Source organism: Bemisia tabaci, chromosome 2 (assembly GCF_918797505.1).
Source record: "Bemisia tabaci chromosome 2, PGI_BMITA_v3".
In the NCBI taxonomy this organism is placed as follows: Eukaryota; Metazoa; Arthropoda; class Insecta; order Hemiptera; family Aleyrodidae; genus Bemisia; species Bemisia tabaci.
In genome coordinates, this window is record NC_092794.1 from 48,570,472 (window position 1) to 48,584,958 (window position 14,487).

General features: G+C 36.8%; 2 protein-coding genes across 2 annotated transcripts; one reads left to right on the forward strand and one right to left on the reverse strand.

Annotated features, from left to right (window-relative positions):
- Positions 1-210: 210 nt before the first annotated feature.
- Positions 211-14,240, forward strand: sad (Cytochrome P450 family protein sad). The gene is made up of 8 exons (XM_019061729.2): positions 211-399; positions 7,548-7,957; positions 8,925-9,112; positions 10,522-10,725; positions 11,158-11,291; positions 12,060-12,287; positions 13,246-13,461; positions 13,879-14,240. Exons 2-8 carry the CDS (start codon positions 7,581-7,583, stop codon positions 13,993-13,995), a joined length of 1,464 nt encoding a protein of 487 aa, XP_018917274.2. The 5' UTR covers positions 211-399; positions 7,548-7,580; the 3' UTR covers positions 13,996-14,240.
- On the reverse strand, positions 3,523-7,363 carry LOC109044167 (transmembrane protein 115). The gene is made up of 3 exons (XM_019061730.2): positions 6,534-7,363; positions 5,400-5,576; positions 3,523-3,916 (listed from the first exon to the last, which is right to left on the reverse strand). Exons 1-3 carry the CDS (start codon positions 7,241-7,243, stop codon positions 3,673-3,675), a joined length of 1,131 nt encoding a protein of 376 aa, XP_018917275.1. The 5' UTR covers positions 7,244-7,363; the 3' UTR covers positions 3,523-3,672.
- Positions 14,241-14,487: the final 247 nt, after the last annotated feature.

A 14,487-nucleotide genomic window follows, 5' to 3' on the forward strand; every position in this document is an offset into this window, starting at 1 on the left:
TCAGGTCACTCAGGTTTCTCATTGATAAAGATTTTGAAGCAACTTACAACTTGGAACTGTCCAATGCTTCCTTCCCTAGGGATGGAATTATGGGAATTATGGACGAAAATCTGGAATCTGGGTTGCGAGCAACCCTGGTTGGGACTTACTTAGAGCTTAGAGGTTCCATCATCAGTCGCATCATTATCAGGTAAATAAAGTTATCAGAGCCGCTTTGCCGCTCTTGGTGTCTCTTGTCTCATGATCTGCTGACCGTGTATTGTGCAGAATGGGCAGAATTGATGACAGATTTGCGTGTGGTTGCAATTCTTGACTTCTTGAGTGAGAATCTCAATTTCGTTTTCTTGGTCGACGGTCAAGGCCCGCCTGTCTTGGTGCAGCTGTCTGTGAATAAGCCAGGTAAGAATTTTAACCTCAATCTCGAAGTATGAGTGCTTTTAGAGGACCAGTAATCTTTGTTGAAGACTTATACGCTTGAAAATCGGAATGTTTGATCACCATTTACTTTCTGACGATCGTCATTTGAAGGAGATGTCACATTGTGTCTTAAGTCCAGGAATATGAAAAAGCGCATCAATACGTTTTTAAATCCTGAGCTTAAGCTGCACTAAAGTCCTCAGTTTGGGCAAGGCTTGAGAATTAGCCATGAAGTTGGTCTTGCTCCTTAACCGGTAAGAATGATACATACGATATTCCTGCAAGGTCTAGCGCAGCGGTTGCCTGATAATCAGCGGCAGATTCTATCGATAACCATGGCTGACATCACCTACCGAATTCGGTTTGTTGTTGGCAATGACCCCACCAACAGGGGTCTGGCTCTATCTTGAACTACAGGCAGCGCATAATGCAAGTGATCCACAATTTAGCCACAACATAGCCAAACTAAGCAAAAATATGATTATAGGTATGGGATAGTCAAGTCCGTACCAGACCCTGTGGTCTCAAAGAGACTACCTAAGAAGGGATTGAATTGGCAGCAGGGTCTTTTCCGGTCGAGATTATTGATTTTTAAGTGTCCTTTAAAACATGTCAATACAGGGATTCAACCTGAGACGTCAATGTTAGCTGCAAACTATTCTTAATACTACACCACTGAGGCCAGCTGTTTACTATACATATCTGGATTGAATTTATCCTCTGACTAGACAGCTCTTTCTCAAAATACTTAAATTTATTTACATTGTCAATTTAATAACAAATTAAATACTGTCAAAAATGTTTGAAGCTTTCTCCACTTTTGTTACTCGGTCAAGGACATCGGTGCAGAAAGTTTAGTGGAGCAATAATCAGTTGGAACTGCCACTTCGACAAGTAGTTAAGAGTACTTGGATAGTCAGGGAACTCCACAAACAAAGTATCTACCTATTGATTTATTTTTTTTTTTAAAATTTTTTCGAAGAAAAAAAAGGACTTGTGGTCGGAAAATTTTCTCACATTACCTGACTAGCGCGTGCTCAAGTAGGTATTCTGCTGTGCCAAGGAAAAACGCCGTAAAAACATCCGGATGCTGCCAAATTTCTCATTATAAAACCTTCTGTTTTGAGAGAATTAACAAATATTTTCCCATGAAATTATCAGACTTTATCAATTGAATTTGGAATGAGATTTTCTGGAAAATTGGGAGAAAAATATACAAAAGTTTCCCGGAAACTTTGTATTTGATCATAAAAAATTTGGCAATGTCTGAAGCTCACACTGTGTTTTTCCGTAGCGTGATTGTATTGCCTGTATCCCTCCTTGACAGGGCCTGATTTACCTACTTGCCGCCCATGGGCCGCCTGCGTATTTTTCCGTCCCCTTCTCGTTCGTTAAGTGAACGTGCCGGTGGAGGAGGGGTGTATGAGACGCATTTACTCGTGTTGGGCACATTTTTTGTGAAAGCCCTGTCAACACTACTTAACAAAAGTTCACGGAACTTTACGCGAAAGTCAAGTTCCGTAAACCCAACCCTGTTTGGACGAGGCCTTCCATTTAAAACAAACGAACGAAAAAATTATGAAAGAACAAACATGAATGTGGTTTAATAATTTTAACTTCCGCCGCTGCGCCGACCGCACTGTGTTTGGCGCAATGCGTGAAGCATTTATGCAGTCTTGTAGGCGCTATGCATTTCAAGCCGACTGCAGTGTGTTTGACGCAATGCGTGAAGTATTCATGCAGTCTTGTAGGCGCTATGCGTTTCATGCCGACCGCCGCGCCGCGCCGAGGGTTTCTCCTTTTCATCTCAGTCCTCATCCTCGTCATCATTGCTCTATGCGCCATGCCGGTCGAAGTGCGTGTTTGGTTTCTCTCTTAACTCGACTAATTAAAGGTGTTGTATCTTGTACCACCGAAAGACGACAAAATTAGAAATTACTGTACTCTCAGGAAATGAGAGATTTTGTCGCCTTTTCTCGTTTGTAATTTATTTTCTGAATCCGATTTTTTCTTCTTTTTTTTGGTACCTACATTCAAAATGATTGCAAAATTTGCCGCCCTCTACATTTCGCCGCCATGGGCCGCGGCCCATGTGGCCATCCCCTTAATCCGGCCCTGCTGTTTGAGGGTCCACAGTCCCTTCTAGAACTGTCTTGGGAAGAGTGCAAAAAGTATTTTGGAGCCCATCAGTCGCCATCTCACCCTCAAAATTTCCTTTCTCTTCACAAACGACACAAGTATACAAGAAAGCTAGGAAAAAAAAAAAAATTACAAAAATCAACTCTCTTTTCTATTTTTTTTCTTTCAATTTTTGCTTCATAAAAAAGTTTTGAGCAAAAAATCCCTCTTGAGCCCTCAGATATTCTGAAATGAAAAGACAGAGCACAATATACCAATAACAGCATTGGGTGACACAGCAGACATGTTGATGGCGAAAGTCCCAGTCCCATATCTCGTTTGCGGTGTCCAAAAATCTCTGCCTCTGTTTTGCAGAAGTTTTTGCAGAATTTTCTTCTCTAAAGTATAACAAAAAGTCTGCGACGTCGCCAACCGAGTTATGGTAATAAGTGTAACACTAGATGGCATGCCTCGCAAATATATGACAACAAGTACGTATTACTAATTTTGCTCGACCCCCCCCCCCCCCCCAATAATTTTGCAAGAAGAGACCTTAATCCATACAGGTAAAATTACCTGTGAAGGAATTTTTTTCAAGTCCGGTTCACCGATTAGATTTTAATAGGAAACTCTCAGAAATATCTTAAAGAATAATTTACAAGCAGTTAAGCGTATTTTGTGCTCACGAAGTGTAAGTTACATTATTATATGTAAATTTTGTGCCCTGAACTTGGCTGGGTAGGACTTTGAATAGTTTATTCTTGTGAACTGCTCATGCTTTGTCTAGGCCTCTCGAGATTTTCACCAAACTTTTTCAACCAAACCTTTTTAAACTCGCAATAGCGAAGCAGTGATAGTTTATGATATGTATCCTAAAAGTTAATGGAGCTCCTGAAAAATCGTAGCTAGCTCTTAAAATTTTATGAAGGAGAAGTCAGAATACTGGGTTCAATTTTAAATATTGATTTGCAGTAGGTAGAATACTCATTCATTTTGTTAAAATTTTTTATTATTAATAAACTAAATGCATTATTTACGAAGCAAATTAAAACAGGATACCTAAAGATATGTACAAAGTGGATTTCTTCCTTCCTCGGCAAAATTTTGGGAAAAAATCTATTTCACATCAGAGACGAGTCAGACGTCAGAAACGGAGGGTTCTGAATTAGGTGGTATATTAATTAGAGTCGAAGTCCCACTCGGAGTTGTCACACTAGTAGTTGGCGTCTGCTCACTTCTCTTCGACTTCTTGGCTGGGGTCAAGATATTCCCTTGTACGATGTGTGAAGGAGAACCCTTGTTCAAGTTGCTAGTCTTGCTCACCAGAGGAGTGTGTTCAACTTTGCTGAGTCGCTCACTGAGTGCTTTTAAAGCAATTTGTCTGAAGAAGAGAGTTAAAATATATTAGAATACAAGAATATGTTGATTTTAACCGTTTTGAAATCATAAGACACATTCCACAATTACTTATAGTAATTCCTAAATCCTGATTCGGTCCCATACTTACTACGTGGTATTGAGGAAATCAAAATAGGAATTAAATCCAACTTAATATTACATCATAGGACATGAGGACGAGGCTGACTTGGCAGATAATTTGGGTTATAAATACCTGCCTTGCTTCGAGCAAAGTCCTCCCTGTGCCATTAGAGAACCAATCACCAACAATACGGAACCCCAAACATTGCAATGCTGCTAAGATGGAACACCTAAATTGCAAGACTTTTTTTTTTTGATAACTGAGTTTGGACTAAAAACTGAAATTTATAGGGTAATATTCTGATTAATTTAAGATTTGATATCTTTCCGGATCGTCATCTGAAGTTGAACTAAAGTGAGGGCAGTTTTGCAATGTTCTTGTTACCTTTCAGCAAAATGTAGTCCACTGTACTAGTGTATATCGACGGTGAAACTACCAAACCACGTATCTCGTTTGCGGTGTTTAAAAATCTACGCTCGCATTTTATTTTTTTGAAGTAGACCAAATCAATATCATTCCTTGAAATTTTCACAGAATTTTCTCCGCACGAAGAGGAAAAATCACAGAAATTTTCAAGACTGGACGTTAAGTAGTTTTTCATTTAAAAAATAAAGAATGACCGGAAGTCTGCGACGTCGCAAACCGAGATACGTGGTTTGGTAGTTTCACCGTCGATATGTTATGAGTGGAGCAAAATCAAGTTTTCTGTTTTTTTCAACACTCTAGTGCAGATCAGCTATGGTGTTCATGGTTGGCTATTCCTTTTATGATAGTCAAGAAAATATCAAGGGAGGGCTCCTCTTTGAAGTGATAAAATTTACTGTTTTTGACAGTTGAAACATCATACTTGCAGGCAGTGCAGGCTGTAACAGTCCCGAACCACAAAACACCATGCCACCTTATTTTATTAAAAATGACACTTGCAGTAGTTGAACATGAAAACGATGATCTACCTACTGTGTCTTCAGGAATGATGGGCATGAAAAAAAAGATAAACATCTAGTCAAAGGAGTCTATTGGGAAAACCAAGGAACTCGGCTTTGGCTTATTTTTTTAATTATATGGTTCCCTATGACCTTCTAAACCTGAGGAGATTTTGAAAATAGACTTTCTACCTCTCAGTTCTGAGAAAAATAGGGTTGATAAGTGACTTAATCAACATTTTCATATCATACATGGTAGAATTTAAAGTATAACATCCTTCAGCGCATACTCTTTTTTCCCTGTTATTATACTGTGCTTTTCCCTAGAAAGGCAGTGCATAGGTTCCTGCTCGGTAGGTGGCTGTTAAAAAGGAGCCATAACTTTTCTGCAACCTCCTTGACAACCACTCACCAGGCAGGTACTTCATTTGTTTTGTGGTTGCATTCAGAAGAACTCTTACCTCCTTCGCTCCATGTCAATTGGATCTGTTCCGGGAATAGTAACTGTAACACCTGTGGGAGCAGCAGCCATGTCAAATTTTCTAACAGTTCGACGGCAAAGCTTCAATTTTACCATGAATTCATAAATTGTATTGCTTATGACAGCTACTGCTGGCTGAAGGACATTCGGGAAGAAACTGGAAAAAAATGAAATACATCTAATTAAATACATACTACTGGAAATCTGAATTCCATGGCTTGAAATGTTAATAAAATGAAATGGGTAGAAAAAGACCGATCTGAGGGTGATTTCGCGATATTATACATCTCAATGTTGCTTTCGTACCTTCTTCAATTATGTGAGAGATCAAGAAAAAATTGATAATATTATCATTGGAAATTATTCATACATGCAACTTTGCATAGATTCATGAAAAAAAAAAAAAAAAAAAAATTGAGGAATAATGATTCCTGTGAGTTTTAGACCAAAATAACCTAGGAAGCTCTAGGGTACACCCTTAGACCCCAAGGTATAAATTTAGAGGTTCCTTTGTCCTTCACCACTGACTGCAACCAGGGATCTGAAAATTCTAAATTCAGCTTTATTATCACATCTCCTGCAGCTGCCCCCTTTTCTATAATGCAGCAGGACTATAAGACCTCACAACTCTTGAGAACTTAAAACAGAGCTAGCGTTCACGTTAAACTATTTACTTACGGACCCAATCACTCTACTACCTAGACTACTTTCAGTGAGGGAACTTCAGGCGGGTAAAAAAAAAACCCATTGTTACTATTTATTGGTTGAAATAGCTTGAACTATTCTCTCATTCATTTACTGAGGTGAATAATTCATGAAGTAATGTGACACACACTGCCCTCAGGGGCTTCACACATTTTAGAATCAAACATTATGATGATAGTAACAGATTTGATGATAGATGTTACACGGTTGTAAAGGAGCTACATGTAAGTGAACAGGAAGTTTCGGTCAACAGCAGTGGCTTCCTCAAGCTGCTTGAACATGTATCCATGAAATTCCAACAGAAACAAATGTAATTGAATTCCATGAAATTCAGAACCATAAGAGTAGGGCAAGTTCTCCTGGGTTGTTTTTTGAATTACTGAAATGGTTCAACACTCAAGATGCTCACCTGGCAAACACAAAATTATCGGCCATGTCTCCCCTCGATCCGTTTGTATGGTACTGGTAGAAGCGTAGGTAGATCCAACTGACTAGAACTCCGCAAGTTATCATTGTGGGATTCGTCCCCTCCAGCAATCCAATGAGCCACAGTACCACAGACAATGTGATTGCAGTCAGAGGAATGTTCCGATTTGTCATTTTCCCGATTGGGGTTTTCATTATGACATGATCAGGCATCATCTGTTTAACAGCTACCGTGACGCCCGCAACATATCCTGCTAAGCCGTGAATGTGAACTTGGAACAACAGCTCCTCATTAAATGTACACATGTATAGTAGTAAGTAAAAAAGAGCACTTATAATAGCTACACCAAAATTTACAATTGCAAAAAAAGTCATCATCTCCATGGCCCCCCATAATGGCTCTATCAGCTTTCCGCATAGCCCCACAATAATTACATCGACGCAGACCTCCCAGAAATGTATCTCGAGGAAGCAAAATGTGAACGCTGTCCAAATCCAGAAGGATGGAGGGAAGAAAAACCCGGGCGTAACACTGATACTTCGCACGGCTCCATCCCAATATGATAAGAAGTAACAGAAGAAAGTCACAACACAGATGAATTTCACTGAGGTGCTAGTGTTCCTAAGCAAAGCTGCCAATTGTTGTTGAATGTAATAGGAGAAATTTTTATCTTGAATCTTAATTGAAGCCATTTCACATTTTTAAGCGACGGAATTTTATTAGATTTCAACCTTTATTACTCTGAATCGCGCTCATGTTTACTATCACACAACCAACACAATCACAAATTTTCCTCAACCATAACCTATGAAAAAGTTTCAGAAGTCGCACCCTGTTGTCATATCTACGTATTATGTAAAATATTCAGCCATACGCGGGAAATTCAATTGCACGGAGTCACCCCAAATCACTCCCATTCAGTACCGTTTCAACTTTGCATTTTTATTCACAAATGTATCTAAGTAATGATTTCATTCTTTCTTTCTTATTTTCCAGAAAAGAAGAATTAAATTCCTTAAATCGTCAAAAATGGTACAGCATCTGAGAAGACTTCGACCAAAACAATGTTGCCAGTTTTTCAAACACTACTCCTCAGAGTCTGTTGCTAATGCTGAGACGAAGTCTATTCCATCCCCCAAACAGTGGTCAGCAGCATTGCACAGGTTATCAGTCATGCAGCAGTCCCGTTTTGGAAAACAGCTGCACAAGTATGTGGATAAATTGCATGACAAGTATGGGCCTATCTTTCGAGAATCTTTGGGTCCTGTTACAGCAGTTTTCATCTCTGACCCTCATGAAATGAGACGTGTATTTGCACATGAAGGAAGGTACCCGATACATGTTTTGCCAGAGGCATGGCTTCATTATAATAAAATTCATAAGACTGAAAGGGGTCTTTACTTCATGTAAGTACAAGTAAATTATTACTCCTATTTTAAGGGAAAATTTGCGAAACTACAAGGTGTGAAGTTGACCATATTTCGGGCTTGCCGCTGTCTGCAGTGCTGCCCCTTGAACAGTGGAAAAAGTTGTCCAAATATTAAACAAGTAGGAGTTTTAATGAGAGAAATTTTCTGGCCTGCCCTGGGTTGCTGCAACTAATTTTTTGCGCATTCTTCGTCCACATTCTATGGAATGCATGATTAATTTAGCCTTTTTAAGACTGTTTTTGGGACTGACAGCCGTAGCATTAGTCCGAAATCGGATTTTTGATATTTTTATGAATTTGTTTACAAAATAAAAAAAACACCTTGCAAATGAGACTTTTGAACTCATTTTTTTCTCTTTCTTTTTATTTTTTTATGAATAATGAGAGAAAAACCTCTCGTCTGTAGTTGAGAAAGAAGATTAGGAAAAAAAAAACGTACAGAACTGAGGAACATGTAGAATTCGATGAGAAAAAAAAACGGGATAAAAATTGGCTGAAAAAAATTACTTCCGACTCCCCTAAAGTCTTATTCTCTGAAATTATAAGAGAAACGCAGATTGTAAGAAAGCAATTGGCTGTATATCGGCAGTGTAAGTCAGCAATCACATAACATCTCGGTTTGCGACGTCGCAAACTTCCTGTCATACTTTATTTTTTAAATGGAAAACTGATCAACAGCAATACTTTAAAACTGCCGTGATTTTTCTTCTCCGTGCAAAGAAAATTCTGCATAAACTTCAAGGAATGAGGTCAATCTGTTCTTTTTTAAGAAAATAACATAGAGGCGGAGATTTTCAGACACCGCAAACGAGTTATATGATTGCCGACTTACACCGTCAATATGTTTTATCGTAGTTTTACCATTGATATGTATTATCAAAATCAAACTTCATATTCTTAAGGTTAACTAGCTTTTAATATTAAAATTGGAAATTAAATTTCAGGAACGGAGAGGAATGGATGCTTTATAGAAAACTTCTCAATCCTCTCCTTCTGAAAAACTATGATGGACAGCATATACTAGACAATTGTGAGCTCATGGTTAATCGGTTGATTGATGAATGGTATGCTCTATCAGATGATGGAGAAATATTGAATCTAGAGCAGAAATTGTATGAGCTCTCAATTCTCTGTGAGTAGGTATAATTACATCTATTTTTTTTTAAAACACTTACTTTAGGTCCAAATTTAAAAGTTTTTTTCTAGTTTGATTAAAAAATCGCTCATGGATGCCTATATTTAGAGGAACTTAACTCAATGTAATCACTGCTAAAGTAGAAAATAATTGAAAGATGAGTTGCAGTGTGATAAAAGGATCATTTCTCTAAAATTACCTGATAACTTTAAATTCCAAGTTTTTCTTGCTGACGTATTCCCTTTCTGCAACTACTTTGACTAGATCTCCTGTCTCGATCAGGCCACCAAACATGCGATTTTTGTTTTTTGTATTTCATAGCAAAAGCGTACTATCGATGGAATTTTGTCCAGTCCCTGCAAACTTTCATTCATGAGCTGCTATTGAAACTTCCCAACTGTTAAAGAAGGAAGAAAAAAAAAGGGTTTCTGCAAAAGAACAAGTGTTCAATTTTGTTGTCAAATTTTAATATTATACCAGGGAAAACTATAATTTTTATCTCGAGCAGGTTTTTGCACATGATTGATTCCGACACAGTTAATTTTTCAGCCAACACCTGCTAGAATTCAGTTTAGATCTGAAATTCCCATCATAGAAGGAAAAAACTTATGTAAGCAACATTTCCCTCAAAAAGTTATGCTGTTTTGTTAAACATTAGTTATGACCGATTCGGGAGGCAATTGCAGACGTGTTTTCGGTCTGCTCAAATCACTGTTTGGTTCTCATGATTTCTTGGAGCTTGTAAGCAGAAAGATTAGGAAGATAGGCTGCTCTATTTACGGGTCCCATCAGACCTAAAGCACGTCTGAAGTTGCCGCCCTGATCGGTCGTAACTAGTTTTGCACCGGATTTTGCGCATAAGTTTTCTCCCTTGTAATGAGAATTTAGGTAGAGTTTTAGGGCACTTTGGCAAGATTTTAACAGTGCCATCATCCATAAATTTCCCAATTTTGAATGATTTTTCCTTGTCATTCCCTGAATGTCTTGTGTTAATTTCATGAGAAATGTATTGATGGGGAAACTGCAAGAACACGTACATTGATTTTCAAGGTTGCAGACTTCCTGTCATGCTTTATTTTTTAAATTGAAACCTATTCAGTGTCCATTCTTGAAAACTTTTTTGAATTTTTCTCTCTTTGCGAAGAAAACTCGGTGAAGACTTTGCGGAATGATGTTGATTTGTTCTCTTTCAAGCAAATAAAATGGGAGCAGCGAAGATTTTTAAACATCGCAGATGAGATGCATTGTCTGAAAGTTTCAAGGTCGAAGTGTACGTCTCTGTAGACAAAAGAAAATTTTAGCAGAATTTTTAAGACACAGTCATGAAGATGTTTGGTTCTTTGGTTTATTTATAGATATTATTCTTATTTTTAAGTCTTATTTTCCTTCTTTATTACATTTTGCAGTCATGGTAGCAGTGATTGTTGGATCATCTTTTCCAAAACATGTGCGTGAAGTGAGGCCCTGGACAGGTATTCTTGCTAAATCTGTTAGGGATATATACAAGGAATCTGTGGCTCTATCACAAATATCAGTGGAATTTGCCGCTAAATGGAGGCTTCCAGCATGGAGGCGTTTTTCAACTGTTGTAGGAACCTCATTTGAAATTTGTAAGTTCTTACCCTCTAAATTCTTACTGTAAGAGCAAGTTTATAGTTTAAAATTCATATAATTTTTTCAAAAAGCTTGATCAACATCCATGACTAGTGATGTAGTGAAAAAACCTGTTGGTTCATGTGAGATAATGTGAAGAATATGAAATATTTATGATTCATTAATTATTCAAATCTAGTAAAAGAAAAAAAAAAAAGGGGGGGGGGGAAAAACCAGATAACTCAGACGGAAGAACAGATAGAGTTCCACAGGGAAAAAGTCATATTTGATCGCATATTCTATGTATCTTTTCTCTCCTGAAATGTTTAATTGGAATGTTACGTTCTCCTGGAACACAAAATAAATCATAAACTTTGTACGTTTTTATTTTAGGTGAAATTGAGGTACAGTTATCTCAAAATTTCTAAGTACTATTTTTTTTTTCTCAGCAAATGAATTGATAAAAACAATGGATAAAATGGTGTCCTCTGATGGCTTGCTGTATCAGTTAAGGCAATGTAATATACCTCAAGAGAAAATTAACACTATCATCTTAGATTTTATTCTCGCCGCTGGAGATACAGTAAGTATCAAAGAGAACCATTTTTTATATTTGAAGTTATTTTCAGGAGGAAAGAACATTAGAATTTCAGATTTAAGGAAATTTTCCTTCTTTACTTCAATTCTTTCTCCCCATTTCATTTCTTGTTAAGCTACATCATAAAAGGTCTTTCGATTCTCATCCAGCGAATCAAAGTAAAATGGTATCGTAAAACAAATATTGTTTTAAAGTCTTAAGTAACTCTCATTACCAGTGCTCAATTGAAAAATTGTTTAGAAACAAATTGACTAATTTATGACAATTATTGCTTTAAATGCTGAGCTCATGCATAAATTTCCTGTTTGGTCTGTAACTTCAATCAATATGATAATATTTTTTAAACTTTGATAATTTTAAGAATTCTCTCACAATTAGCCAATAAAATTTTATGAATTTTTTAATGAATAATAATAATTATTAAATCAGCTTCAGTCCGGTGAAAATATCAGCCTCTCTCGGATAAACCTCACTTTGTAAATATTTATCTGTAAATGATGGGTCTGAGATTAGTGAGAGGCAGTTGGTTCTCTAAAAATTTAAAGCTCTTTTTGTAAGCAAATGACCACTTTAAATTCTTTTTTTATCTGTATTTTTAGTATATAAAAATCAGAACAACAATTTTAAATTCTGCTTGTTTAATAAGCTTAATTCTTTATAAAGTCTGGACTGTCTCTAAAAATGTCAAGTAGTTTGTTGCCTGTTCCATCATTGATCCTATCACATTGTTTGACTTTTTTTTTATTATTACAGACTGCAACAACAACGCAATGGGCTATGTATTTACTTTCAACGCATGATGATATTCAAACAAAAGTTAAAGAAGAATTTGAAAACTCTAACTTAAGAGAAACCTGTGAGTCTGATCTGATGAGAGGGATCGTTAGAGAAACCATGCGACTGTATCCAGTTGCCCCATTTATCGCAAGATTTCTACCGCAAGATCTGAAAGTATTCGATTCGTACATTATACCTGCTGGGGTTAGTCATTTCCAATTGAAATTTGATCTCATTCACAGGTAAAATCAAATGAGTGGCAAGGCTGAAATTTAGTTTCGCTTGTGTTTAAGATGCTTATTCAGTGCAAATTTAAGAGGTCACATATGAAAAAAAATGTTTCGTTGGGATAAGATGCTTTTTGTGTTTTTTATAGAAAATATCATATCCAATGCAGTACTAGTAAGTACTGTTAGAAATGAAAAAGAAAAACGAAAAAGTAAATTATGATGGAAGCATTAAAATTTTCTAAATTCAACCCAAGAAGTGAGGAAATAACAGTTCTTTTCTATGTTAATTCACACTCTCTGCTCATAGGAGAACCGTAGTCTACTCAAGACAAATTAACCACTGAAATAATTTTGGTATTTTTTACAATGGTATAATTTTTCTGTCTTATAACTTTTTTTAGACAAAATTAAAGATACCTTATGTGTCAGAAGAAGAAAGAAATGTGAGAAACCAGGCTCTATTTATTTGCCCAACAGATGGGTTGATTTCAATTCCTAATTTGGCATACTTGTTGAAGGGTTTCTCATGTGTAGGAAGTTTGAATTTACTATTTGCGATGTGAATTGAGAACGTTTATTTCTCACTGAAGCCTTGTCCACACTAGCGCGGTTCGTGGAACTTTGGGTGAACTTGGTCTCAGAACTTGATGTATGTCAGCTATAACTTATTTCTCAAAATCTCAGTTCCTTAAACTAATTTGCCCAAAAGTTCCACTAACTGCGCTCTTTTGGATAGGGCTTTACAAGTTATGTAATTTTGAAAGTTTTTAATGTGCTCAAAGTATTTTACGTGAAATTCTGTTGAGAAAACATGTGCTGTAGGGCTGAATTTTCTGACTAGAGTAGTGGTCCTTTATGCCCTCAGAGGGTGGTCAAAAATAATTAGTCTCCCTGGTCAAGTAATGTTTGGATTCGTCTTTCTCTTCTTTCAGGAAATGATCATCCTGTCTGTTTATTCCAGCGGTCGAAATGGATTATATTTTCCAGATCCTGATGAGTTCATTCCCTCTCGATGGGAACGGGATGAACAAACTGGTTCTCTGAAAGGCGTGGTTGATCCCTTCGCAACATTACCGTATGCAATGGGAGCACGATCTTGTATCGGACGCAAAATTGCCCAAACTCAAATATGTTTCTCACTAGCGACGGTGAGTCTCTTTTTGCCCATATCATTGAATTGCATCTTGTTTGCTCGGAGTATAAATAGCACTAAAACCTGTATCATTTTTACCGGGTTACCACAGACAGGGAATACCAGAAAACCGTGAAATGTCAGGAGAAGCCTCTAAAATGGCAGGGAAAATGATGAAAGTGACAGAAAAAAATTGTTAAGTCACCTTTATTTGTTTTCTAGAATGAGTTTGACGTTTCATAAAATAAATTTTTGCCTGAGAACTATTTAAAATTATGTCTTTTTAACCAGGCACATCTTAAATTGTCAGTGATTTAAACCGAAATTAGTCAAGGAAATTCATTTTTTAAGTTCTGTGGGAACCTGCCATTATTTATCTTCTCGTAATAATGTGTCTAAATGGTATGCCTCATTTTCATTTTCCTCTTTACAGATTTTCAAGCAGTATGAAGTGTTACCGATGGCTCTCGTAGATATGATCCTGCATCTAATTCCTGTACCTGACAAACCTATTCAATTGCACTTCGAACCCAGAAGTAATCTAGGTTAGTCCAGGTGTGACCAAAGTATTAGCAATCAGCACTATACAAATTCCAGCACTCACCGATACCGACAAAAATCTCAGTGTAAAAAATCTTTGAGATTCAAGTGATTTTTCCTTCTCTTTTTTCTTTTTTAAATGGATTTTCTTCATGCCGATCAAAGAGTCTGAAAAAAACCCTAGCTTTTTAAGTATTTAGTTAACTGTTAAAAGTTTAATAATTGTTTATTAAAAATGTGCCTATTTTTCAAAAAGTGGTTTTCCTTTCATATAATGTTTTCTGCTATAGGTTAGATGTGATCTTGTACGAAAGTCCCTCTAAAAGTTCTATCTGCCAAACCAAAGAAGATGAGTTGGGAAAAAGATATATTTCAAGTATACTCATAGCTATAAGACAAACCAAAGATTTGGAAAATTCAAACGAGAGATTTGACGGATACTCATAGCTATTAAACAAATAAAAGATTTGGAAAATTCAATCAAGAGGTTTGCTGTAAGATT